Here is a 27,424-nt window from a genome sequence, read left to right on the forward strand (position 1 = left end):
GCTGGGTCACAGGACTCAGCCGTGGCAGTGAGCTCAGACCTACCCAGGCCTCTCAGAGCTCGTGTGAGTTTGAGGGGTTCCCAAGTGGTGGGCTGGGGTCCCTGAACTGTCCAGAGCTGGGCTGGGAGCTAAATGGACAGCCCGTGGGGCCAGGGGACTTCTTCCTGAGGGGCCTGATGCTCCAAGGCTGCTGACTCCAGGAGGGAGTCTGGAGGGGCTTGGGGAGTACGTGTGGGTGCCAGAGCCGCTGCCCCTGGACAGAGGCCCCTGAGGAAGGCTGGGCGGTTGTCCCACACTGGTGCCAGAGGCCTGGCCCAGGCTTCCGTGATTGTCTGCCAGGAGAGGGTGCAGGGTGTGGGAGTGGGCTCCCTGTCTAGGGGAGTCTCGCAGGGAAATAACTGGGCTCCCGGAGCCCAGAGATCTCACGTTCATCTCCCCAGGTTCAAAGACACCTCAGGCTTCCCTGAGGCAGAGCAGAACGGTGCCCTCCTTCTTGCTAAGCAAGGTGAGCAGTAGCGGTGGGGCTGTGACTGAGGTGGGGTGGTCTTGTTTGTGCCGTGGGGGCGGGGGTCCCAGTACTTAGGAACACCCAGAGCAGCCTGAAGACCCGCTTGCAGGTGAGGAGACCGAAACCATGAGAGGCCGCAGGAGGCTGCTTGCTCCAAGGACCCAGCCCCCGGCTGCAGCCATTGCTTTAGGGGCAGGGGACCAGTGGAGGGGCTGAGGAGGGAAGGCAGTAGGGTCCCCTTGGGTCTGGATACAAGGTTTTGCCCAAGGAAAGGGGGTCTGGGTGTCCTCTGTCCAGGGTGAGGAGGGTGTGAAGCCTCTCGCACTTCCTTTCTTTACAGGGCAGGGAAACTGAGGCAGGAGTAAAAGACAGTAATGAGTGAGGAACTGGGGAGAGGCTGGGCTTGAATCCCAGGCTGATGCACGAGCGGCTGGTAAGCTCTCTGGGACACTCACACCCTGTGAGCATGTGTGCTGAATCGCTTCGGTCGTGTCCACCTCTGTGCGACCCCATGGACAGTAGCCTGCCAGGCTCCTCAGTCCATGGGATTCTCCAGGCCAGAGTCCTAGAGTGGGTTGCCATGCCCTCCTCCAGGGGATCGTCACATTCCAGGGGAATCTTCCTGACCCAGGAATTGAACCTGTGTCTTTACATCTCCTGCAATGGCAGGTGGGTTCTTTACCACCACCTGGGAAGCCCCTGGGACTCTGTATATGCTTGTGTTTAAAAAGGCTAAAACTGTGTGGCTGGAGAGAAGTCAGTATGAGGTGGTCCCAGCAGCAGGCAAGGTCCCACAACTTAGCCATGCCCCAGCTGCTAGCAGGTGGAGGAGAAAGATAAAGGGGGCGCCAGCTTACAGATGAGAAAACTGAGGCACCGAGAGGTTCTCTCCCCCTTAAGCTGAGTGACCGAGTGAGTTTGAACCTGAGTCTTCGGGACCCTTTTCTGCGCTCTGAACCCCTGTCACCTGAGATGAATCCCCAGCTGCTCCAATGGCCCAGGAACCCTCTGGCTGCCCTCTCTACTGTGGTGTGTGATCAGGCAGCCCTGGTGAACCCCAGCGGCCGGCTCCTTCTCCAAATTGCACCTTCCTTCTCTTTAAAGTGGGGATCTTTGACATTTCCTGAAACCGTCTTTTATAGAATCATGCATTCCACTTGCATGTGGAGTGCCTCCTGCCCTGGGCCTGGGGACATAGAGACTAACAGGCTGGGAAGACAGACCTTAAACCAAGAAAAAGGGTAACCTCCGAAGGTGGGTGGATGTGAGTGAGGCTTCCCAGATTGGGCAGGGAGGGCTTCTCTGAGGAGGTGATCTTTGAGTTGAAGAATGGATGTAAAGAAGGAGCCAGCCATGGGGAGAGCTGGGGGCAGGGCATTTCCTACAGAGGGCACAGCCTGTGCAAAGGCCCTGAGACAGGTTTAAGGGAGCAGCTGCGACAAGGCTGATGGTGCTGGGGCAGGTAGCCTGAGGGGAGGAGGAGGAAGGTGAGAGGCAGTGGTGGGCAGGGCATGTGGGGCCTCTGGGGCCGTGGTGAGGGGTGTGGGTTGTGATCTAGGGGTGTTGGGAGCCACAGGAGGGTCAGGAGTAGGCAAGAAACAGATTGGAGGCTAGTCTTAGAGGCAAGACTGGCAGCCAGGGCTAGGGCATATCAGGATTTCAGAGACAAGAGACATGCACAAACCAAGCCAGCTTCTCAGCCTCTCAGCAATCTCTTCCCCATCCTCACCCACCCCCACTTCCTCCGCTAGGCTTTCTGTCCCCACTCCAGCCTCTCAATGAGGAAAGCAATTAGTCTGGAGTGGCCGCTTGATTAATCTGCAGCCGAGAGGCCCAGAGGACCCTCCCCTCCCCCACCTACAGCTCTGAGTGTTCCACCCTCCCGCCACCCCCACCCTACCCTCAGCTGGATGAGGGGGAAGCGGTCGGGCTGGATCCTAGGAGTCGGAGCTTTGCTGAAGGACCAGCCACCCCACCCACTGCAGGGCTACCGGCTGCTCCCTACAGGGCCTGGCTTGTCTATTTCACCCCCAAACCAGCCATCTCCCCACCCCAACGAGCCCAGATCCAAACTTCAAGCTGCCTCCTCTGGTTTCTCCTGGGAGTCATGTGACGCCCAAATGGAACCTGAGTTCACCAGCTCTTTGGTGCTTCCTCCCCTTCCCCATCTAGGTCGTGGAAGCCCCACCCACCCAGAGAACTGTGTGACTAGTCACCCATCGAAATCATGAGTTCCCTTTGAATCCCCTTGAACAGCCTATAGCTATGGCCTGCCTCTCAACCACCAAAACATGTCCCAAATCCAGTCATGGGCCCCAGGCTGGCACACATACCCCCCACCCCAAGATGCTGCCCCAGCCTCTATGCTCCCCCAGTGGTGCCTGCTCCCTGGCAGGCACAGAGGCTCCTTAATATCATAAAGGGAAGGACTTCCCTGGTAGTTCAGTGGATAAGACTCTGAGTTCTTAATTCAGGGGGCCCAGGTTCAATCCATGGTCAGGAAACTAGATCCCAAATGTCACAACTGAGACCTGGCTCAGCCTAAATAAATAAATAAAATATGTGTTTTTTAAAAACTCATAAAGCAAGTGGTGTGTCTTGAGAGCTCCCAATCCGCACCCAGAAGCAACACCCAACTCATCACCCCACTCCTGAGGCCCCACATCAATTTACCCCCAACTTACCTCCTCTCACTCCATTCCCGCCTCCCCTCACTGTTCATCTAACCGGCCAGCTTGATCCCGCCTCAGGGCCTTTGCATGTTCTGTTCCCCCTGCCTGGTACGCTACTTCCCTAGCTCTCCCCTGGCCTGCTCCTTTTCCTCTTTCCAGTCTCAGCTCGAAGTCCCCTCCTCAAAAGACCCTCAATTATGTCTGAACAACACTGATGGCCCCTCCCCAATCACACTCCCAGTCCCTGCAGTGGTTTCCTTTTCTTCCTAGCACCATAAAACTGTCTTTTTGTATTCAATGAAGAAACAAATGAACATAAATGTGGGCAAGTGATTTTCCCATCTGGAAATCAGTTTCCTGAAGAAGAGGCAGCTGACGTCTCCATGGGCCCCCCATCCTGGGAGGAGCCCACTGTTTCCGTGCTCTCCACCTTCAGCTTTCCCTGCACATCCTCTGGCTGCCAGGCATCCTCCCTGGGGAACCCAGGATGGAACACTTTGGTTTCTGCATTAGAGTTCAGATGCCCCTGGGAGAGAGGGATGACGTGTGTGTGGGAACAGTCAGGTGCTCTGCATCCTAGGAGGATCAGATTTGTGCAAAGAGCTGAAGGGAGAGTGGGGAGCTGAGCCGCCCCCAGCTGCATGACCCTCAGCAGCTCATTTCCTCTGAGCTTTAACATCCTCCTCTGGGACATGGGAATAAGAGGGACCACCTCACAAGGAAGGAAGTGAACCTAGGAGAGGTTCAACTGATGTCCCCTTCTCCTACCTTCTTCCCCATCCCCCTTTGCCCTGGCTCTGGCCCAGTTTAGCTTTCTGTTCTTGGCCTTCAGGGCTTCCCCGGTGGCTCAGTGGTGAGTAAAGAATCTTTTTGCAATGCATGAGCCACAGGAGATGCTGGTTCGATCCCTGGGTTGGGAAGATCCCCTGGAGAAGGAAATGACAACCCATTCCAGTATTCTTGCCTGGAGAATCCCATGGACAGAGAAGCCTGGTGGGATACAGTCCATAGGGTTGCAAAGAGTTGGACACAAGACTCAAGTGACTTAGTATGCACGCACACTTGGATCTCAGTTTCCCTATCTGAATATTGAGTCTGATGGTGGGGACACACTCACTTGTGTGGTGCAGGGACAGAGCAGGAGGAGGCTGGTTCTGAGCTCTGCCTGCCTCTCCCAAGTTCTCATTTGTGCCTTTGGCTCCTACCTCTATCCCCACGGCCGTGGGTTCCAGTTTTGATGCTACTTCCTGAGGTCAGCACTGCAGACAGTTCCCAGCCTATGGCTGGCATATGCCTGCTGGACGATTCTGTTTACCCAGAGCACGTTTGCAAACACTATCTCATTCAATTTTTCCTGTTCAGTCCTTCCAACAAGAAACCTCAGAATCCAGAATCTCATCTCCACCATTTCCTTACCACCTGCAACCTTGGGCAAGTTACTTAACCTCTGAGCCTCACTTTTCTTGTTTGTACAATGAGGATAATTGTACAAAATGGTCTCATTGTGTTCTTGTGAGCTGATCCATGAGGGATCCTTAGAACACGACGTATGTGGAATGAGTGTGTAAGAAAGAGTAGCTATTGGTACTGTCATTATTCACTTGTTTATTTACTGCATGTCTTACCTTTATATTTTAATAGTAATAAGACATGCTAGAATACCATTACACAGCATATTGTTATAATAAATAGTGATATATATATAATGGTATAAACAATAAATATACTGTATATGAACTGATTGATAAAAAATATTTTTTCAGTGTCTACTGTGGGCCAGGCACTATTCATATCCTGCAAGGTTTGAGATTCAGACCCCCACTTCATTGGCGGGGTAACTGAGGCCGAGAGAAAGAAATTCACTGAGGAAAAAGAAGGACTGAGATACAACTCTCTGCATCAGTCCAGGAATCTGGGCTGACAGAATGTCAGTTCCTGGAAGAATGTTTTCTGGAAGAAACAGAATGTGCAAAGTCTCGGAGTCAAGGGGATCAGGTGCATGAGCTGAACATAGATCAGTGTGGCTGGAAGGTGGAAGGGGAGCCTGGAGAGATGGGCAGGGGCTTGACCACACAAGACCTGGTGAAGATATCTCAGAGGTTCCTTGTCCCCAGGGTTCCAGAGAGCTCCCATGCCTGGGAACTTGCTCATGTTTTGCTTCTGTCTCCCCAGCCAGTCCGGGAGCTGGCTGATTCTGGCTTGGCCCCCATGAGTCCCTTTGTCAATGGTGTCATCCGGATATGCTTCTCAGGGACCCCATTGCTGCCACCAGTGTCAAGCCGCCTCAGGACCATTGCAGACATGGAGCCCAGAGCCTGTGTGGTGTTCAACATTGAGGCTGGAGGGAGCTAACAAAGTCACGGCCTGGCCCCAGGCAGGTCAGGAGGCTTGTGGGGATCAAGGGGGGCTGTCCCAGGAGAAAGAGAGTGCCTTGTCTAGCTGGACCTTTCTTTAACTTGTTCAACAAGCATTTATTAAGCACCTACTTTCCCAGACCTCATACTGGGAATATAGCCATAGGCATATAGGTGTTCACAGGATGATGGTGGAGATAGACTCATACTAACTGGAGAGATCAGGGTGATAAGGGAGCCCAGAGGAGGCTTCCAACCCAGCACTGTGGAGGGAGGGGGAGGGGATGAGGAAGGAATGCTAGGAAGAAGTGGTATCTAAGCTTAGCCTAAAGGATGAAGAGGGGTCAGCCAGGAGGAGTACAGAGAGTGGTGGTCTAGTTGCTAAGTCATATCCCACTCTTGCAGCTCCATGGACTGTGCCCTGCCAGGCTCCTCTGTACATGGGATTTTCCAGGTAAAAATACTGGAGTGGGTTGCCATTTCCTTCTCCAGGGGATCTTCCCAACCCAGGGATTAAACCCAGGTCTCCTTCATTGCAAGCAGATTCTTTACCGACTGAGCCAGAAGTGTGTGCCAATGAGAAGAAACAGAATGTGTGGAGTCTTGGACTCAAGAGGATCAGCTGCATGAGTTGAACATAGACCAGTGTGGCTGGAAGATAGGAGGGGAGCCTGGAGAGGTGGGCAGGGGCTTGACCACACAAGATCTCATGGGGTATAAGGGGGAGCCATGGGTGGGTTTTCAAGGGAGTGAGTTGATCAGATTGGCATTTTTAAAAAAATTCCCTGTGGCTACTGTAGGGAGCACTGTCAAGAGCAGAAGTGAAAATAACAGGAGCCCAATTAAGACACCTTGGCAGTTCTAGGCAGTAGATAGTGGTGCCTGGACCAGGGTGGGAGACCTTGGCTGGAGAGAAATGGGAAGATCCAGAAGTTATTTATAAGATAGACACACCAGGCTTTGGTGGGCACCAGCAGTGGGTGGAGAGAGGGGGTCTGGTGTGGACAGCCCTGGTCTTTGACCCTTCACATGTGACACTCCTTCTCATCCTTGTAACAAAGCCAAGAGATGGGAACACCAGCACTATCCCCATTTTCTGGAACAGAAACAGCTTTGGGAAAGCAAGAGCCAGCCAGTGCCAGAGCCCGCATCCCCCGCCACTGGACCAAGTTGTCCCCCACTATCAGCTTTGGAGGCCAGGGGACTGAGCCAGATGTAATGGACAGAGAGGAGCAATTTGTTTGGCACCACCCAGCAAGACATGGTAGTATTGTAGCTGGGGCTCATCCTGTCTGATTCCCTGGTACAAGCATTTCCCATTCTTCCCACTCGAGGACACAACTAGGGTAGATGATAGACAGTCTTCGTGGGAATATCCTTGAGATGTCCTTGTGAGCTCTCTGAAAAGATCAGAGCTCTTCCTACCTCCAAATCTGTTGCACCAAATGGTCCCAAATACCTCCCTGCCTCAGCCCACACCCACCCTCTTACACCTGCTCTTGTCCATGTCTACTTCTGTTAACTGTGATAGAAAATATGCTCGCCCTCCCTTTGCCACTTCCCAGAAAATTACCCCTGAGATTAGAGTACCTGGTGGGCAGGGCCTTGAGTTTCTAGAACTAGGGAAGGGAGGGGCAGGCCTGAGATTTGACAGCAGGAATTGTGACTGTAAGGAGGGGCCCAGGGCGTCAAGGGGCAAATGAGATCCTGCCATTTCCGCTGAGGGTCTGGGCGTCAGTGTGGTTATAAAAGAGTGCCCCTCTCTACCCACCCCAGCCAGAGGCAGCTTCTTGTGTGCGCACCCCAGGCATTGGAGCACCCTTCCATAGCCCTTCCCCATTTCTCTTTACTTCTCCGATTCCTGCCTAGCATGTATGGGGCTTTTAAGATCCCAAAGAGATTAGAGACCTCTGAAGACCAGAGCCCTTGATTCTGCTTCCAGACACCTCTTTGCTACAGTCACAGGGGAAGGCTGAAGACCCACTACTGCTTTCAGCATTTCCTGGGCCATCAACACCCTGGTCTGGAGGTCTTCCTGAAACCCTGTCTGTCTTCCTGCACCGCCTTCAGAACCGACAGGTCGCGGACAGCTCCTCTCCGTCTCTGCCATTCGGAGCTGCTGAATCTACTACACTTTCAGCATCAGGAGTAGGATCAATGCTTCGGTGCTGGGGGTTTCCAGAGACTCTGTTTCCCTGCTCTCTGTTTGGCTGAAAACGGAAGGACAATTTCTGTCTTCACTCCAAGTCCATGTCTTGAACCTATTTCGTTCAGCTCTAGAGGGGACGGCAGACCATTCTTGGCGCAGGGGTCCTCCCCAGCCTCTTCCTCCAACCCCCACCCTCAAGTTCTTTTTGCCCTGCTATCTATCCTTCAGCACCACCTCAGTGAGGACAGCTCCTCGGGATCAGCCCCACCTTGAGACCCTGTTGCCACCTTTTCCTGCCTCAGCACCTTCAGCGCGGACAGCTCCTCGCTGTCGTCTCCACTCTCGGCTCTGGCCGGGACTTCGGCTCAGACGCTCTTCCCTCCCGGGGACGGCTCTCGAGCCCTGCTCTCCGCTTGCTCCCCAGTCGTGGCGCATGGAGACCCCGAGGGTCCAAGAAGGGCTAGAGGCATCCGGCGAGTTGAATCGCGCTCGCGGCCGCCAAGGCATAGCCAGGGCCCCGAAGCACCTGTGGCGGCAGCCCCGGCGCCCCATCCGCATCCAGCAGCGCTTCCACTCAGACCCGGACAAGTCTGCGGGCCGCAGGGAGCGGGACTTGAGCCTGCGGCCGGCCCTCGAGAAGTCGCGGCGCTCCTGGCCCACCTCCTTCCGCAGGCGGTAGGTGGGCGGGGGCAGGGCCCTCCCGCGGAGCGGGGGCGGGCGCGCAGGGCCTGGCGGGAGCAGGGGAGGGTCTTCGCTTTTCCAGCCGGGCGGCTGCGGCCGGCGCTTTAGAGGAAAAGGCTGTTTTACGCGGGGGCGGAGCTGGGGGGCGGTGGTGTCAAGACCGCTTATGGTGTGTGTGGCCCCGTGCTTCTGCATCCGAGGATGTGTGGGTCTGAGCAGTTACGAATCAATGTGTGCTCCGAGCTGGTGTCCACAGCTGGCCGGGCCTCTGGGTGGCGGGGTGTGTTCGGGTGTGTGTATACCGCTAATTATGCGCTTGTATACCAGTTATGTGCCTGCTTGAGTGTTTCCCCCTGTGTCCGTGTGTGTTAGCGGCTGGGTGTGTCCTCGCTGTGATCCAGTTGGGTGTCCAAGGGTCCTCCAGACCCTGGATTGTCCTCGGGTGTTTGTGGGGTTCGTGGTCACAGAGAACATTTGAGGGGAGCTTGGGCTAGATATACTAGAGGGCCAGGGTCAGCTGTCTGCTGTGCTGGGGGGGGAGGAGCCTCCTCCGTTGTATATCCTGCCACACACACACACACACACACACACACACACACGCATCCCCTGCTATCAGAGGGAAGCCTCTTGGGGAGCCTGAGCACAGGTTGTTTCTTCCAATGTGAGAATGTGGAGGAGAAGAGGGGAGTAGAGGTGTGTAGGGGGCTGCCCCTGATTCATATAAACTGGGAGAGGGGGCAGAATTAGACAAAGGCAGAAGAAAAGCACAGAGAAACAGGGGCCTTGGGGGGCCAGAGGAGTCTCAGCACCACCAAAGAGCAGGGTCTGGGAGTCCCAGGCCCTCCTTGGATGGGTGTGTGGGTGTGTGTGCTTACACCTGTCAGACTCTTTGCAACCCCCTGGACTACATGTGGCCACCAGGCTCCTCTGTCAGTGGGATTTCATAGGCAAGAATATGAGAGCGAGTTGCCATTTCCTCCTCCAGGGGATCTTCCCGACCCAGGGACTGAACCTGCGTCTCCTGTATCTCCTACATTGGCAGGCTGATTCTTTACTACTGTGCCATTTGGGAAGCCCTTGGATGGGAGAGGGAGCTAAATCAGGCCAGACTCAGAGCTCTGGGTTTGAGGCCAGGCTAGGTGACCTTGAATGAGTCATTTTCTTCTCTAGCATGCGTGCTTACTCGTTCAGTCATATCTGATTCTTTGTGTCCCTGTGGACTGCAGCCTGCCAGGCTCCTCTGTCCATGGAATTTTTCAGGCAAGAGTACTGGAGTGGGTTACCATTTCCTCCTCCAGGGGATCTTCCCAAACCAATGATCAAACCCATGTCTCCTGTGTCTCCTGCATTGCAGGTGGATTCCTTACCTGCTGAGCTACTGGGGAAGCCCTTCCTCTCTGGGCTTTTCTCCTATTAATACTTTGGTCCACGGACCTCTCAGGGCTACTGACTTCTTGGTCAACAAGCCTGGCCTAACACCACAGGCTGGCCCTCCAGCAGCCTTGGTTGGTGTTCGGGGCAGCTGGGCCCACAGCCCGCAGAGTTGGCACTTTCCCAGGTGACCCAGCAGGGCCCTTGCCCCCATCCTCCAACCCCTCAGTTCCTCCTCCCCTCCCTCCCGGTGACTCACGATTTTCCATCTTCCAGAGAGAACAAACAGAAACTAGGTTTGGGTCCCTCTTGGGGGGAGAACCCCGCGGCCCTGGAAGGCAGGAGTGGTGGGCTGTGTTCCTGTGAGTGTGTGTGTGTCCTGCCTGTGCGTATATGTCCACGTATGGTGGGAGAGGCTCAGCCCTGGGGAAGCTAGGTTCATGGCTGGTGTTCTGCGCACTTCCAAGTGAGCGTGGTGCTTCCCTGAGTCTCGCTGTCATCACTGAAATGTAAACACAAAAACTCACAGGTTTTGAATTTTGTCAAGCACATTCTGTGCCAGAGCATAGTCCTCAGCTGTGGCTCACCTCCCCACCACCCCAGGTGGGTCACATAAGTCTGGGAGGGTCTGAGTATCTTGTTCAGCAAACGTTTATTTAGCAGCTATTGTGTGCCACACCCTGGACTGGGGACACAGCCCAAGGGCAAGTAGGTGCTCACAGGCAAATGGTAGAGGCAGACCTACCAGCTGGAGACCAGACAGGGTGATCTATACTGTGATGGAATGAGATCAGGGTGCTGTAGGGCCCAGAGGAGGCTTCTGATCCAGCAGCTGGGGCCAGGAGGTGAGGAAGGACTGCTTGGAAGAAGTGACATCTAAGCTTAGCCTGAGGATAAAGTGAAGTCCACTGAGGAGTGTAGGGAAGGGTATGCCAAGGAGAAGGAATAGAAAGTGCAAAGCCTCAGACTCAAGAAGATCAGATGTGTGAGGAGCCGAACACAGATCAGTGGGGCTGGAGGGTGGGAGGGGAGGTTCTCTAATCATTTCTCAAGCATTTACTGAGTACCTACTAAGTGCTGGCCACGGAGGGCGCAATGGGGAAGGAGGCAGACCTGGTCCTTCCCTCAAGGGACTGCTGGGTGAAAGTGAAAGTCGCTCAGTCGTGTTCGGCTCTTTGCGACCCCATGGACTGTAGCCCACAGGCTCCTCTGTCCGTGGGATTCTCCAGGCAAGAATACTGGAGTGGGTAGCCGTTCCCTTCCCCAGAGGATCCTCCCAACCCAGGGATTGAACACAGATCTCCTGCATTGCAGGCAGATTCTTTACTGTCTGAACCACCAGGGAAGCCCAAGAATACTGGAGTGGGTAGCCGTTCCCTTCTTAGGGGGATCTTCCCGACCCAGGGATTGAACCAGGGTCTCCAGCATTGCAGGTGGATTCTTTACCAGCTGAGCTACCTGGGAAGCTTTGGTGAGTGAGGCAGACACAGATCAAATAATCAGGACATTACATAGGAAAATGTACCAGTAAGAGGAGGGTGCTCTGAAGATATTCATTTATTTAGCTGGTCAGGGAGGGCTTCTTGCAGAGGCAGTGCTTCAACTGTGACCTAAAAAACAAAAAAGTTAGCAGGGGAAGAGGCTTCTGGCAGGGGCATGGGATAGGAATGAGCCTGGATGCTTCCAAAAAAACAGCAAGGAGCGGGAGATGATGAGCCTGGAGCAGAGTGAGCCAAGAGGAGGAGGCTGGGGAGAAGACAGGCAGGGGGTAGGCTACACAGAGCCTCCAGGGAGGTGTGGATTCAGAAGTGAGGACAATGGGGAGCCACGGGAGGATCTGGAGCAGAGGAGAGTGAGATCTCACCCCTGTGAGCACCCGCACGTGGGACTCAGCCTCCACTCTCCTCTCTCTCTAGATTCTTCAGGGAGACTTGGGCAAGTCATCTCTCCTCCCCAGACCCAGGTGTATTTGTTCGGAAAACGGGGTAACAGCACCCACCTCCTGTCTCACTAGGGTCACCTAGTGGCAGAGGAGATAAGTGCTTGCCCAAGGAAGGGGCTCACTCAAATAGGGGAAATGGAGACATTGATGTGTTAAGGGCGCTAGAGACTGCAGGTCACTTCCCTAGGTCACATAGCGTACAGAGACAAAGTTAGGGTGAGACAAAGTCATGTCAGCACTTCCTTTGGCCTCTGCCCTCCTGGGTGAAGCTTGGAGTCCCCAGGGTCAGGCAGGCCAGGCCTTGAATGCTGAGTCTTGGCTCTGCAGCTGTTTCTCCACCCAAAAAGCAACTGGTAACAGTAAAAGCATTGCTGTTAAAACTGGTCATAAAATATTTAAAGTTGAATCTATTAATGAAACATTAACACTGAAATTATCGATAAAGCATTTAATGTCAGAGTAGCATCTGGGACTACACAGGGGATGGCGCTCAGTTCAGTTCAGTTGCTCAGTCGTGTCCAACTTTTTGCGGCCCCATGGACTGCAGCATGTGAGGGTTCCCTGTCCATCACCAAGTCCCGGAGCTTACTCAAACTCAGGGGATGGAGCTAGTTAAGCATTAAGTTGGGAGAGGCTGGGGAGCCTGCCAACCCAGGCTTGAGTGACTTCAGGCAATAAGCACCCTTCTCTGTGCCTCAATTTACCCATCCACGAAATGAGAATACCAGCCCCCACTTTATAGAGCTGCTCTGAAAATCAAATGACTTTTACACACACAGCCCTTGGCTCAGCACCAGAAGAGCAAGAAATGCTCAGTTTATTCCTATGTGTTTAGTCTTCACCTTCTATTCTGTGAATTCAGGAAAGGGACTGAATCTCTCTGTGCCTCAGTGTCTCCTTGGGGCCACGAGAGCATCCTGAGCCCCTCCCACAGGGCTGGGGGTGGTGTCAAGCCGCCTTGGCCCCAACCCCAGTCTCTCCACTAGGCTGAGCCCGGCGGCCTTTATCCCCTGGGGACCAGCTATAATTAGGTCCAGTCACAGCAGCTACAGATGGTATTTTTGTCTTGGGGACAGAGAGTCTGATTCCCACCAGGTGTCCGGTTGCAGGGCCCTGGGGACAGAAGGGGGTTCCTGGCCAGACCCTTGAGACTCCCTGTACTCCTGGGCCCCAGCATGACTCCTCTGTGAGCCTCCTCCAGTTTCTCATCTAAACAAGAGGGACCACAGTATGATCGAGATGTCAGGGGAGGGTCAGGGTCTCCCCACTGAAGCCCGTTCTCCTGAAATAATATCTCACATCCCCCCAGGACTGCCAGAAACCTGGGTGGCATTTGTCTGGGGACCCCCAAACTGGTGAAGTGCCCTGGAGCAAGCTCAGGCAGAGGGTTGCTATCACACAGCAGGACAGAGTCAAGCCCAGAGCTCCTGTGGGGCCTCGGCTAGGAGGCCTAGCCTCCTTGCACTTGGGGACTGCTGTCACCAGCAGGTGGGTGTTCTGGGTCTCACCTCCAAGCATTCTCACCTCCAAGCACCTCCAAGACACTCTCTGAGACTTGGTTTCGTTTTCTGAAGAATGAGGCAGGGCCACCTGACCCCAGCAATCTGAGAGTAGGCCAGTTTGTACAGACTCTTGAATGCCCCCTATCCCCAACACTAGGGGCGAAGCTTCCCTTTTCGGGGATCCTTCCTGGGGTGGGCTGTGGCAACTGAAGCTTCACAGGGCGGACGGCTTGGCAGGAGTAGAGTGCGGATGTTTGTCCAGTGGAGACAGCAGGAGAGGGGAAAGGATCCAGAGACAGGGCTTGGAGAATGTCAGAGCAGGTGGAGGTCACGTGGGGGCTTGTGGAGGGGGACAGATAGAGGGGGAGGAGACTTGCAGTGAAGACTTGAGTCTGTTTCCACCTTTCCCCAAGCCTCAGTTTCGCCACCCGACAAAAGACTCAAGGATTGTAGTTTCTGAGCAGGCTCTTGGTGGCTCTGGCCTCAGTTTCTCCATCTGGAAAATGGGTAGAGGAGGATTGAAAGTATTGTGTGGTATCTGGGCAGCCCCTTGGCATACTCGGAGACTCCCTGATAACGGAGGGCACTTCCTTTTCCGACTTCCGTATCTCTCTTTTCAGCCCAGCAAGCTGCACCTCTGGGGTACATGCTGACAGAGGGAAGTGGTCTAAAGATGCGGTTTCTGGGCTCCCCCAAAGAACGGAAGCAGAGAGCCCCGTCTAGTTCAGTGCCTCAGTTTCCCCATGTGTCCCCGTGGGGGCGTCTCTGAGCGGGTCCCGCCGCGAAGGCGGGGCGGGTGCGCCTTGGGTTCGCTCCCCGCCGGGCCCCGCCCCCGCGGCTGTCCAGAAAAGGTCCCGCGCAGCCAGTGCTGCGTCCAGCCTCCACGCGATCTTGGCGATGCAGGGTACCCCTGCTCCCGCCCCGGCCCCTGGGCCCAGCTCTCCTCGGGGCTCCCCGCGCGGCTCCCCCGGGCTCTTCAGGAAGCTGCTGGTGAACCAGAGCATCCGCCTGCAGCGGCGCTTCACCTTGGCCCATCCGCTGTGGTGAGGCGAGACAGGGCCTCGCAGGGGTCATCGGAACCGCCGGGCTGGAGGTGGGAAGGGCAGAGTCAAGGACAGTGGGAGCCAGGTTGGAGGGTCAGGGCATAAAAGCTCTGCTCCTTTGCCCTTTTCTCGGGGTTATGTCTCTGCCCCTGCTCTATCTCTGTCTCTTTTAGTTGATGACTGCCTGTCTCTCTCCATCTGTTTCCCTCCACCCACCGCCTGGATACATGCCCAGGGGACCAGCCGTCTGTCCCTTTCCAGCTGCGTGGCCTGGAGCAGAACGGGCCGAGGCTCACGTCTCCTTCTGACCCTTGCCAACCCGGGGCGGGCGGGCTGAACGTCCAGGCAGTGAAGGGATGAGGGTCACTCCCCGCCTTGGTCTGCGCCGGCCATCCGCCCCAGTGCCAACACCGGGGTGGCCTGGCGGCCTCACACTAAGCCCTCGGTGTCCTCGGGGGAAGACGTGATTTGATGGAGGCCTTTGAGGCAGGGAGCTCGCGATATAAGCGGGCTTGTTGCATGTCCCAAGCTGAAAGCTGACAGGCGCGGAGCGCCACTTCTGCACAGCCCCACTTGGTTGCCCCCTTCAGAGACTCGTCCAATCGCTTTGGGTTTAAATTCCGGCCCTTCAAGAAGCCACTGTAACATCGTGGGTTGCGGGGCAGAAGCTGGGGTTGGAGGTGGGGCTGGTGGGCGCAGACTGGGTCTGGTACCAGGCGCTTGGTTCGCACGGCTTTAGCACTCAACTTGGTAACTTGGCACCTGGAGGCTCAGAGACCAAAGGTCCCTTCTCCAAGGTCACACGGCCAGTGACAGCTGGTGGTGGTGGGGAGCAGTCATGACGGTGGTCCCTGATGGCACCATTTCAGGCCAGAGTGGGGTTCCGGGTTCGGGAGAACCCCCCCCCTCGGGAGAACCCCCCCCCCCCCCCCCCCGCCAGGTGCACCAGCCGCCTGCGAAGAGGGATCCCAGTCGAGGGCTTGGGAGTGAGCACAAAGGCGTCGAGAACGTCAACGGTGAGGCTGGGGGAGGGCGAGTCTCTCCTTGTGCCTCAGTTTACCTGTCTAACCGATGGATGGACGCGCCGTTCCCACAGTCCGTGCGACTTTCTCCCCGCCGCCCGCGTCATGGAACCACGGCTTGACCCCGCCGCTCTTGGCTAAGTTTAGAGCACAAAGATAAACAGCGTCGTCCGCAGCGAGAAAACCGCGGCTCAGCCCTAACTCTCCGCACTCGCTTTTGGATTCGAACCCAGCACCCTGTGACCTCTCCTGGCCTCAGTTTCCCTATTTATCCACAGTTGCGCCTTTCCCAGAACATTTGGGGAGAGGAGAGGGAGAGGTAGGTGGTAGCCATTCCCGGGCCTCCCCCTCGGATCGCAGGTTTAGGGTAGCCACAGCCAGCAGCCCGCCCCCAAGAGTCTCCGCCAGTCACTCAGCCCGCTCCAAGGCTGGGGAAGCGCAAGGAAACCCCGCCCCTCCGGGAGATGTCACGAGGCGGGAATTCAGAAGCTCTGGAAGTAGGGACTTCAGCGAGAGCCCGGCTCTAACCGACCGAGAGCGATCGGACACAGCCGATCACCCGAATGAGGCCGGACTAAGCCGAATGTGCCCGACGTGGCTTGAGCGCCACCCCGACTTGCTCGAAAACCTCGTGGGCCGGACACAGCCGAACATGCCCGAAAGCTTCCGAACATACCCGAGTGCAGTCGGAGGTAGCCAAATTCGCCCGAACTCACCCGACCGAACTCAGCCGGAAGAGGCCCAATCCTGTAAGACCAGACCCTCAGAGAACCCAGATCCTTGGGCTTCCCGGTGGCTCAGACGGTAAAGAATCCGCCCGCAATGCGGGAGACCCGGGTTCGGTCCCTGGGTTGGGAAGACGCAGTAGAGGGCATGGCATTCCATTCTAGTATTCTTGCCTGGAGAATCCCATGAGCAGAGGAGGCTGGCTGGCTACAGCCCATGGACTCGCAAAGAGTCGGACACGACTGAGCGACTAAACGCAGCAAAGCAAACCTCCCTAAGTCAGAGGGAAGAGGCCCAGTTCTGTATGACCGGACCCAACTCAGTCAAACTCGGCCGTTCATGACTGAATCAGGCAGGACCCTGCCGAATTCCTGACCCCCAAGTCGGTCTGAGCTGAATTCCCTGCTCAGACTCTTCCTTCCGGCAGGCGCGGTCCCAGCCCGTGGACTTGGGGATGGCCTGGCAGGGGACCAGGTGGACACTGGCCCTTGGCTAGGAGCCCTGTGTCTAGGGGCGTCCCCCAGGGTCTTCTGTCTCCGCCTCACCTGCCTGCTCCCTTCTCTGTGACCCACTTGCAGCCCCTCTCTCCTTGTCTCACACTTTTGTTCTAGCCCCACGTCCCCTGCCATTCTTTCTCTGATCCCTCTCACTTCGTCAGAGTGTGGCTGGAGGGAGAGACGGGGCTGAGAGATAGGGGGTGGGGTTGGGGATTGCCTTGAACAGGGGAGGACCGTGCCCTGGGTCAAGGGCACAGCCTGTGCAAAGGCCTGGAGGAAGAAGAGAACAGACAAAGCATTCAGGCCAAAAATAAAGCTGAGGAACTGGGGAGCTAAGGCTGGGGCTGAGTGAGCTGGAGGTGGGGTTGATGAGATGGGGGCGAGGCTACACTATGGTTTAGGGTGAGGGCCTGGAGCTGGGTAAGGGATGGGTGGTCCAGGGCATAGCCAAGGAGAGCTGAGGGTGGGGCTCTCCTGGCTGTGGGGCGCCTTCCAATGTGCCCCATCTAGGCAAAACCCAGCTGCCCTCCTGAGAGGAAAGCCCAGGAAGTCATTTCCGGCCCCCAAGAACTTACCCTTAGTAATCTGGGTAAGTTACGGGCGCCCTGTCGCCCTCCTCAGGTGTTCGGTGGTAACTCCCTAAAAGTGCCCTGGGGATGAAGGCTGCATGCGTGCTAAGTTGCTTGAGCTGTGTTCTACTCTTGGCGACCCTCTGGACTGTAGCCCACCAGGCTCCTCTGTCCTCTGTCCATGGGGTTCTCCATACTGGAGTGGGTTGCCGTGTCCTACCCAAAGGGATCTTCCCAACCCAGGGACCAAACCCATCTCCTGCATTGGCAGGTGGGTTCTTTACCACTAGCGCCACCTGGGAAGCCTGGATGTAGTCTACGATGCCCATATTATAAACGGAGTGGTTGATGTCCACAGAAAAGCTGTGACTCATGCTCGCACAGCCACCTGGAGACAAATCCAAAACTCACGTGCTGGACCCCAGATTAATCCCCGTGGAAAAGACTCGGGTTCAGAGGCAGAAATGGAGGCGTGAGGGGCACTGTGTCTCTTAGTGCGGGTATGACTGTAAGACAGACGGACAAGCTGCAGGCTACTCCTGGCCTGCCCCGGGGAGGACATGAGAAAATGGATTTAGACTAGGATGTGGCATCCATGTGCCAGGACCCTCGGCTCTGACTATGTCTCCCTTGCCTTCAGCTTGGACCTGGAAAATGGGCTCCCGTGTGGGAGAAGCATCCTGGACCCTCAGGCCGGGTCTGGCTTTGGCCGGATCGCCCAGGCGCCTGCGCAGCACAGTCAGAGGCGAGAGTCGTTCCTCTACCGCTCGGACAGTGACCACGAACTCTCATCCAAAACCATGTCTCGGAACTCCTCTGTGGCCAGCGACCTGTGAGTTTGAGGCTGGTGGGATAACACCCCCTCCTACTTTCTTCTTTCCTTTATTCCTCCGTTTCACACACCTCCTTCAGGTGACCATTTGCGCTGGGCTTTGAAGTATAGATAGCAGTTTGCCAGACAACTAACTCACTTACTCAGCTGAGCAGGACAATGCTATCCTGCGATCCTTTGTGCTTGACTCCAGGTTGGGGTTGGGTGGTAATCCAGAAACATTAAAGTCAATTAACAGCAACCCAACAAACTCCTTGATTTGAGATTCCTCAGTTCAGTTCAGTTCAGTCACTCAGTTGTGTCCGACTCTTTGCGACCCCGTGAATCGCAGCACACCACGCCTCCCTGTCCATCACCAACTCCCGGAGTTTACTCAAACTCATGCCCATCTAGTCGGTGATGCCATCCAGCCATCTCATCCTCTGTCGTCCCCTTCTCCTCCTGCCCCCAATCCCTCCCAGCATCAGGGAGTCCAACGAGTCAACTCTTCGAATGAGGTGGCCAAAGTATTGGAGTTTCAGCTTCAGCATCAGTCCTTCCAATGAACACCCAGGACTGATCTCCTTCAGGATGGACTGGTTCGATTTCCTTGCAGTCCAAGGGACTCTCAAGAGTCTTCTCCAACACCATAGTTCAAAAGCATTAATTTTTCAGCGCTCAGCTTTCTTCACAGTCCAACTCTCACATCCATACATGACCACTAGTAGCCATCATTTCCTGCGTCTACTGAGACCTCTGTTGTCCCTGGTACTCAGATTCTCCATTTGTGAGATGGGGATAAAGTGAGTGATTGGTCAGAGGGGCTATGGTGGCCTTCAGAGAAGCATCGGATGAGGGAGACCAGGGACTTCCAGGAAGACATTCCAAGGACGCGTTCAGCTGAGGGCACAGTGTGGGTAAAAGCTGGAAGATGGGGAGGTTTGGGAGGGCTCCTCCTGACCACCCTTCCATGTCCCGTCTCCCCGCAGACACGGAGAAGACCTGATTGTGACGCCCTTTGCCCAGGTGAGTGCGCATCTCTTCCTTCCGTCGTGTGCCAAGCAGGCAGAGCCGACCCCTCTTTTCCAACGCTGACCACCCCTCTCCCGGCAGGTCCTAGCCAGTCTGCGGACAGTTCGGAGCAACGTTGCGGCCCTTGCCCACTTGCAAGATCGCGGGGCAGCCAAGTACGCAGGGGGCGGGGCGGGGGGCGGGGCCTGGCAAAGAGGGGCGGGTTCAAAAGACAAGGTGGGCCAAGCAGAGTTGGGCGTGGGCGGAAGGGGCGCAGCTGGCAACTCTCCGGGGCGGGCAGAGGGGGGAAGCAGCGTAGGAGGGGCGGGGCCTGGAGGTCTTGGGGGCGGGCCCTATGGGTGGGGCGGGCCACTCCTGAGCCTACTGTACTGCAGGCAGGCGTGCGTCTGTAACACCCCATCTGGCAGCCAACCCCCTCCACCAACAGGTAATGTGCCTACTCCTATCCCCTCCTTCCACTGTGGGACAACTGCGAACTTCCTCTCTATGGTGACCTCTCCAGTCCATGAATCTTTAAGCTGTGCTAATTCTAAGCCCTCTTCCCCCAAACACCCTTGGGGATGGAGAGAGCCCGGGGTCCTGAGTGGCCTCATTAGGAAGAGCTGCAGGGTCCAGATGCAGAGACGGGGGCAGGAGGGGTGCGGGGTTCCCGAGTGGGGGGTGGGGCAGACCCCTGATCAACTTGGCCCCCAGAAGACACTGGGCAGAAGCTGGCTTTGGAGACACTGGACGAGCTGGACTGGTGTCTGGATCAGCTGGAGACATTGCAGACGCGGCACTCAGTGGGGGAGATGGCCTCCAACAAGGTGAGGGAGGCCAGATGACTGCGACCCCTTGCCGCTGTCCACAGGGCCCCATCATCACTGTCCTCATCTTCCCCTGCAGTTCAAGCGGATGCTGAACCGGGAGCTGACTCACCTGTCTGAAACCAGCCGCTCAGGGAACCAAGTGTCCGAGTACATATCCCAAACCTTCCTGGGTGAGCTATGGTGGGTCACTGCCTAGGCCAGATTGCAGAGATAGGAAGAGGGAAGAGAAAGAAAGGCTTCCACTACAGAGCTCAACTGAGGAAGATAGAACCAGACACGGACACCTCCAGCCCTGTGGGGTAAGGCTGGACCAGAAGGAGGAATAGGAGGATCTTCCAGGAGGAGGGGGACATTAAAGTTAGGGTTTTGAAGCGTGAGTAGAAGTTTGCCAAGGAGGTGCTAGCAGGAACCATGCAGCTGGGTCTCCAGTTTGGGAGATGGAGAGGACATTTGGCTTTCCAGAAAAAATACTAAGCTACAGATGCCCAGAGGCCATGTCCAACAGAAGGGGTTACTGAGATCAACCTTAAACAGAGGGGAAGGGTAGCTACAGGTCAGACAGGACTTTACTCTGAGATTACTTTGATTCAGGTAAAAAGGCAATAAGTTGATCTCAAGGCTTGGCAAGGTGCAGTACCTGAGGCCAAGCAGACTAATGCTAGCAGGTGAACTGACTTTTCTGAGTCCTACCCTGCCCCACCTACAGAGAAGCAGACTGAGGTGGAGTTATCCAGGGCGACCCCTGCAGAGCCCCTGAAGCCCGTGTCCCAGATCAGCAGCCTGCGTGGACTTCCCCACAGTTCCAGTCTTTCCACAGCCACTGTCCCACGCTTTGGGGTCCAGACGGATCAGGAGGGGCAACTGGCCAAGGTGGGTTTCCAGTGGGGATGCTGAAACCCAGGTTTGAGTGCTTGCTCTGTGTGGATACCCTATTTTGGGCCTCAGTTTGCCCACCTGTATACTGACCAGGTGGGGCTCATGGGAGGACCTGAGGCCTGGGAGGGGGGTCGAGGCTCCAGAGTCTCTGGAAGCTGGGCTGGAGTTAAGCTCCAGTCCCCCACATTTTAGGAACTGGAAGACCCCAACAAGTGGGGGCTTGATGTGTTCAAGGTGGCAGAGCTCAGTGGGAACCGGCCTCTCACAGCGATCATGTTCAGCATCTTTCAGGTACCTCCCCTGCCCGTGGCTTCTGATACCCTGTGTCTCCTTCACTTCTTCCTACCTCAGGACCTCAGGGGCCACATAGTCCTCAAATCCTCCCTAACATGTCTGAATGGGGTCATTTGAGTAGGGGCATTGAAGGATGGATAGGAGTTCATTAGGTTTAACATTTCATTGCTGACTATCAACAAAACTCAGCCTTAGGCCAGGCCTGAAGAGACCCAGCCTGGAGGGAATAACTGTGTGGTCAGAGATGAGAAAGAGGGGAAGGACAGAGACCAAGGGAATTCAGAGGGAAAGCAGAGAAGGCATCCTGGAAGAGGGGGCACTTGAGAGATGACTAGGGATTCAGAAGGAGAGAAGGCATAGGAATAGTGTGTGCTGCCACCCAGAGGCCGAGGCCCTGACTAGGGGCCTGTGATGGCCCAGGAACGGGACCTGCTCAAGACATTTCAGATCCCAGCAGACACGCTTGCCACCTACCTACTGATGCTGGAGGGTCACTACCACAATGATGTGGCCTACCACAACAGCCTACATGCTGCTGATGTGACCCAGTCCACACACGTGCTGCTGGCCACTCCTGCGCTCGAGGTACGGCCCTGGGGCTGCAGGCGGCTCTGGTGGGTGCAGGGCACAGAGACCCTATCCCTCACCTCTCATGCTCCATGCCCACTCAGGCCGTGTTCACAGACCTGGAAGTCCTGGCTGCCATCTTTGCAAGTGCCATCCATGACGTGGACCATCCGGGGGTCTCCAATCAGTTTCTCATTAACACCAGTGAGTTAGGGAGCTGGGCCCTGCCACCACCTGTCAATCAAGTGTTGTTAGGTGGTCCCATACCTGCTCTGAGTCTCCCTGTTTGTGAAACAGCTGCCACAATCTTCCCTCCCTTAGGTGCTCAGAGCAAGCCTAGATATACAGCAGATACCCGATAAATGAGAGAATAATAAATGTGGCAGAGCTGATGTGAGCCCACTGAGATTTAAAGTTTAGGATCCTTTAGGAGGTGTAAGCAATGGTTAGGTACCTCATATACATTAATACATCCCTGGAGAGGTGGAAATAAAGAGTGGAGCCCTGACTCAGTAGTTCATTCAACCAGCACTCAGCACTCTCTCCTGCCATGCCGAGTCTCCAAGGAGTCACCAGTCTCAAGGAGGCAGAGCTGAACACAGATGCTCCCAGCCCTGAAGAACCAGGTCAGGGCCATGGGGAGAGACAGGGTCCTAGAAGGCTTCCTAGAGGAAGGGGGCATTAAAGTTGGGGCTTTAATGCATGAGTAGGAGTTTGCCAAGACTTTCCAGAACCAGCCTTTGGGTGGAGTGGGTTGGGTGTGTGGGTCTTGAGACTCTCCACCTCCCCCACAGACTCAGAGCTTGCACTTATGTACAATGATGCCTCTGTGCTGGAGAACCACCACCTGGCTGTGGGCTTCAAGCTGCTGCAAGCAGAGAACTGTGACATCTTTCAGAACCTCAGCACCAAGCAGCGGCTGAGTCTGCGCAGGATGGTCATTGACATAGTGAGATCACAGTGATGGATGGGAGGGTGATTTTGGCATGGCTAGGGGTTCGGTTGGAAGAGGGCATCTCCCCATTCTGAGCCTGAGCTTCCTGGTTTTGTAAAATGAGACGATGACTGTCCAAGCCTTGGGTGGGACTGATGGCCCTTGGTTAGGCTAATCAAGTCTTGGATGCAATTCACATGCAAACTATGTGGAAACTCTTTTTTTCTGGGAAACTCTTTCTTTCCCAGAAACTTTTCTTTCTGGGATTTCAGGTGTGCATTTGATATTTTCAAGTTGGGAGACACCAGTAAGTTCTGTGATCTATGTCTCAATTCATTTAACTAGCATTTATTGAGCATCTACTGTGTGCTGGCCCTTTGCCAGCGACCATTAGAATTCTTACCTTCATGAGACTTACACTCTGTGAGGGAGATGGACACACAGGCATAGCCATGATGGGGGACCTGTAGACAGACCCTGTGACAGAGAGGTGTTCAGGGTGGGAGGACTTCCCCAAGAGGGAACAATGAAGCCAGGGCCTGCAGAGTGCAGGGGATCATGGGATGGGGAGGAGTGTTTCCAGCAGAGGGAATAGCATGTGGGGAGGGCTCAGAGGAAACCAAGGCTCCAAGTGAAGAAGAACTAAAAGTTTGCTAAGGGAGAGTGGGAGCTTTGGGCAGTAGGCACCCCCAGCAGAAGCATCTTTTGGGCCCGATGGGAGGTTTGGGGAGAAGATTTGAGACTTCTGTCTGATCCTCAGAGAAACCCGTGGGTCATTCCTGGGCTGGGCCTGTAGGGGTACAGCTAAGTAATTTTTAAACAATCATGTTCAAGGCTGAACTTTCTTTCTAATGGCTGAAAACAACCCTCCAGCCACGCAGCAGCCACAGAGAAGTTTGGGGAGTACCAAGGACACCTGTGACTCCCACAGCCCTCTGGATAAATCCCCCGCACCCCCTGAGGCCCTCCCCACTCTTATCACCCTCACTTGCTCCTCTATTGCTCCTGCGCTCATTTGTTCCAGGCACAGCTGTCTCCTCTGTGTAGCCTCAGGGCCTTTGCACTGGCCGTGTCATCAGTGGGGTCTCTCTACTGCCCTCAGGCACACTCATCTCAGCCCCCAGGTTTAATCTCCTTCCTCCATGCCCTGTCCCATGTGTGGGATGCACCCCACAAGTCCAGCAACCTTGGAGAAGGGACTATTGACTCAGCCTCTTTGTGAGCTGGTTTTGCAACGAATCTCGTTACATGCCCCCATTTCTCAGGTGAGGACACTGAGGCTCAGAGGGTTGAAGAACCGAGTGGGTCCAGCATCTGCGAGGTGGGGAATGGGGATGGGGCAGGCATTATCTTCATACCTATCACCTTCCCTCGCCTGCCCCCAGGTGCTGGCCACAGACATGTCCAAACACATGAACCTCCTGGCTGACCTCAAGACCATGGTGGAGACCAAGAAGGTGACAAGTCTTGGAGTCTTGCTGCTAGACAACTACTCTGACCGCATCCAGGTGTGTGGTTGGGCAGCCCTGGGCTGATTTCCACAGCTCTCCTTTAGCTCCATGTATGAAATGCCGACTGAATGCCCAACTTGAAGAAACAGAGGCACCTACGGTCATGTGCCTTTGTCTTAGCTACCTCTTCCCCTCCCTGGCCTCAGCTTCCCCACCTGTAAGATGGGTGTGTCCATGGCACCAGCCTCTTTAGGGCAGGTACCAGGCCTGGGGGTGGCCTGGCCTGAGCCCTCCCGAGCCTCGATCTCACTAGGTCTTGCAAAGCCTGGTACACTGTGCTGACCTCAGCAACCCCACCAAGCCGCTACCACTCTACCGCCAGTGGACAGACCGTATCATGGCCGAGTTCTTCCAGCAGGGCGACTCTGAACGGGAATCAGGCCTGGACATCAGCCCCATGTGTGATAAGCACACGGCTTCAGTGGAGAAGTCCCAGGTCTGAGAGTGACTGATTCGAGCTGGTGGGCACTGGGGAGAGGGGAGAGAAAGGAGTGGCCGAGCTGACTCTATGATTCTTGGCTTGACCCCAGGCTGGCAAATGAGGCAATGTGGCCTAAGGGTCTGCACTGGGCTGGGTCTGATGTGACCTGGGATATATTCCCTCTGGGATGCTTTAAGAGAGATCTGCACTTACTTGTGGAGTTTGGAAATGCTTGTTCTGGGTGACATGGAGTATTTTAGAGGGGGTCCCAGTCTGAGGGCACATTCATCAGCTCTGAGGAGTCAGGAGTCAGGGCTAAGGTAGATGGAAAGACTTAGGTGTTGGAGAAGCCTAGAAGGGGCAGGGGAGGTGTCCAAGAGGAGGGGTTTTTTGAAGAGGGTTTTGAAGGGTGAATAGGAGTTGGGAAATGGCATTCCAGGCAGAGGGGAACAACCTGGGCAAAGGCCTGCCTGGACTGGGCTTAGGTTCCACAGTGACGCACCATTCAGCAACCTCTACCCCCTCAACTTTGCATTACCCACAGGTGGGTTTCATTGACTATATTGCACATCCACTGTGGGAGACATGGGCTGACCTGGTACACCCAGATGCACAGGACCTGCTGGACACTCTGGAGGACAACCGCGAGTGGTACCAGAGCAAGATCCCACGCAGCCCTGAGGACCCCACCAGCCCCAAGCAGGGCAGCCCTGACAGATTTCAGTTTCAGCTCACTCTGGAGGAGGAAGAAGAGGAGGAAGCATTGGATGGGGAGGCCTCAAAGCCACCTGACACTGAGCTCCTACCCTCTGAGGCCAGTCCAGACCCTGGAGCTAGCCCAGACCCTGGGGCCCCACACCTGGATTACCAGAGGACTGTGGGCAAGCCCTGCATGGACCATGAGGGCAATGTAATGGCTGAGCCTTTGGGCACCTAATGGCCCCTGGTGGGTGGGTGGATTTTCCAGGAAGAGGTCCCAGGTGGCCCCACTTTGCCTCCCAGGGAGACAACTGGGATTTTTGCTACAGGCAGGTCTCAGGGTTGAATTGGAGGCACCTGACTGGGGTCCACTCTGACCCTGGGATCGGCTGAGAGAGCTCTCCAAGGAGCTGGGCTGGAGGAGGGGCAGCTTCTTCCAGGGCCCTTGAGTTCTCCCTCCTGGACTTCCACCCCTGGTGTAGAAAGTGTCTGCCAGGCACCTTTGTCCATCTTGCCCAGTGGTCACTCTTGAGCCACTCCATCACTTTATTCTTTCATGCTTTATCAGATATTTACTGGGCACGTACTGTGTGCCAGGCCTGTGCCTGTTATGTGCCTCTGGGGTACCTCTGCACAAGAAGATGGGGAATCAGTCTCGAGGAGATGACCCCCTCCCTTAGACACCTCCCCTAAGTCTGCCAGGCAGCTCACTGAAAGACAACGAGAATTTGGATGGGGGAGTTCTCAGCACCAAACTTCATCTGGACCCAATCCTGGCTCTGGAGTTCTGGTGGTGATGGGGGGTGATGGTAGGGGCCAAGAAAGAGAGGGATCTGTGTCAGGAACTGTCTCTGAACATTGATTTGGCCTTCACTGCTTGTGCACTGGCCACTGCTTTAAGTTGCTGTGGTTTCTGTCTTCAGGTCTGAGGATGCTGGTTCTCCCTGGCCCCAGGGCCTCTGGCTGTCTCCCTCATGTTCTGTCCCTTTTCTAGCACAGTAACAAAAGCACAGAATTCTCCTCCAAGGAAGGTCCATCTGCTGATTCTGAGGCTGTCTAGACTCCCCATAGAGAAAAGGAGGCCTCTGACACTTTCTTGTGAGTCATCACCCCTTCTGGGCCTCAGTTCCCCTCTACTTGGGTAAATTGTGGTTGGAGGGTGATGTGTGTGACCTCCCTGAAATACCTTAGAAATATGGGGCATTTGCTTGGATTAAAATAAACTCTATCACACAGAATTAGTACCGTGCCCGTTTCACGAATGGGGAAACAGGAGCGGGGAGTCTGTCCTGTGGTCTCAGGGCTCAAGGCCGTGCTGCTTGCTGGACTCCAGACGTGAGCCAGCGGCGCCCCCTGGTGGCACGAGGCGCAGAGGGGAGGCGGGGAGAATTTGGGGGTCCTCGCCTTGCGGGAAGTCTCTCCGTGCCCGGCTAGGTGGAGTTCATCCTGAAAGTTGCGGGCCTGGCGCGGAGCAGGTGAGGTGGCTGTGTGCTCACGTCTCAGATTCAATTTTCACTTCCGCAGTCCTCAGTGTCTCCCATCCCCCCACCCCGCTACCCCCCCTCCCTGCGTGTCTGAAGATTTATACATGACAGAAGTCATTACGGAGCAGCCTCTAGCTTCAAGAACAGCTGGCTTCATTCCTAAATAATTTCATTAATAATTCCATTCCATTGATAATTCATTGTCATCACAATTAATCATCTAACTTCACTGAGGGAGAATTAAAGGGCATCTGGATCATGAACTTGGTACATTTCCTTCCAGGCTTTTAAAAGGCAGAGATTTATAGGATTTTTATTTATAATTTTTTTATCCTTCCCCCTTTATTTGCAAGTAATACATGGTCACTGTAGAGAATTTGCAAATAATGGAAACATGTAAGGATGAAAATAAACTTCTGCTGTAACCTCACCCCTAGATCATCTGCCTTCAGCATTTCACCTTATTTCTGTTTTTTTCTCTCCCTCATTCATAAAAACATTCATATGTTCTCCTTTAATCTGGGCCACAGCTATTCCTCCGTCTCCTCACCGTGAACACTATGCATGCTGGCTTTTCATACCCCAAGCACAATGCCACCTCAGGCCCATTGCACATGCTGTGCCCGCCACCTGGAATACTTCTGTGCCCGCCACCTGGAATACTTCTTTGCCCGCCACCTGGAATACTTCTGTGCCTCATCCTCACCCTTTGGGTCTCAGCTCAGCCTCCCCTCCTCCAGGAAGTCCTTCCTGACTCTCCGCCTCCCACTCCAGGCTGGCAATAGTAGAAGCTCTCTGGGACTCTTTGCTTTGTTTCTACAACTTTCTCCAGACTGAGATCTTCAGACTCCCCCAGAGACTGACTTTGACAACTTCAACAAATCTCTTAACATTCCTGAGCCTTTGTCATTTCACAGGTGGAATGGGCTTGCTTTGTGCATGTGTGTGTG

General features: G+C 55.1%; 1 protein-coding gene and 1 long non-coding RNA gene across 7 annotated transcripts; one reads left to right on the forward strand and one right to left on the reverse strand.

Annotated features, from left to right (window-relative positions):
• PDE4C (phosphodiesterase 4C) lies at nt 1-26,228 on the forward strand. 6 transcript variants are annotated; one of them, XM_070461801.1, is made up of 20 exons: nt 1-63; nt 441-505; nt 5,432-5,558; nt 5,940-5,988; nt 6,078-6,213; nt 7,477-8,358; nt 17,677-17,868; nt 18,837-18,873; nt 18,961-19,034; nt 19,254-19,306; nt 19,573-19,685; nt 19,765-19,858; nt 20,395-20,558; nt 20,757-20,855; nt 21,279-21,443; nt 21,530-21,629; nt 22,220-22,374; nt 23,745-23,867; nt 24,124-24,306; nt 24,836-26,228. In XM_070461801.1, the coding sequence occupies exons 6-20, from the start codon at nt 8,117-8,119 to the stop codon at nt 25,226-25,228; spliced, it is 2,187 nt and encodes a 728-aa protein (XP_070317902.1). In that variant the 5' UTR covers nt 1-63; nt 441-505; nt 5,432-5,558; nt 5,940-5,988; nt 6,078-6,213; nt 7,477-8,116; the 3' UTR covers nt 25,229-26,228. The 6 variants fall into 6 exon arrangements, with proteins under 6 accessions (XP_070317902.1, XP_070317907.1, XP_070317905.1 ...); XM_070461806.1 differs by having other exon boundaries at nt 20,799-20,855; XM_070461804.1 differs by having other exon boundaries at nt 19,576-19,685.
• Nucleotides 11,275-15,371, reverse strand: LOC110131683 (uncharacterized). Its single transcript, XR_002312250.2, has 2 exons — nt 15,283-15,371; nt 11,275-13,675 (listed from the first exon to the last, which is right to left on the reverse strand). It is a non-coding gene; the product is annotated as an uncharacterized lncRNA (long non-coding RNA).
• Nucleotides 26,229-27,424: the final 1,196 nt, after the last annotated feature.

The sequence above is a fragment of the Odocoileus virginianus genome, chromosome 3, assembly GCF_023699985.2.
Source record: "Odocoileus virginianus isolate 20LAN1187 ecotype Illinois chromosome 3, Ovbor_1.2, whole genome shotgun sequence".
NCBI lineage: Eukaryota > Metazoa > Chordata > Mammalia > Artiodactyla > Cervidae > Odocoileus > Odocoileus virginianus.

Bases quoted from the DNA above. Each gene is read 5' to 3' on its own strand.
- PDE4C (XM_070461801.1), top strand. From the start codon at position 8,117: ATGGAGACCCCGAGGGTCCAAGAAGGGCTAGAGGCATCCGGCGAGTTG. The intron at 18,874-18,960 runs GTGAGTGCGCAT...CTCTCCCGGCAG, and splicing joins TTGTGACGCCCTTTGCCCAG to GTCCTAGCCAGTCTGCGGAC. The intron at 19,859-20,394 runs GTGAGCTATGGT...CCCCACCTACAG, and splicing joins CATATCCCAAACCTTCCTGG to AGAAGCAGACTGAGGTGGAG.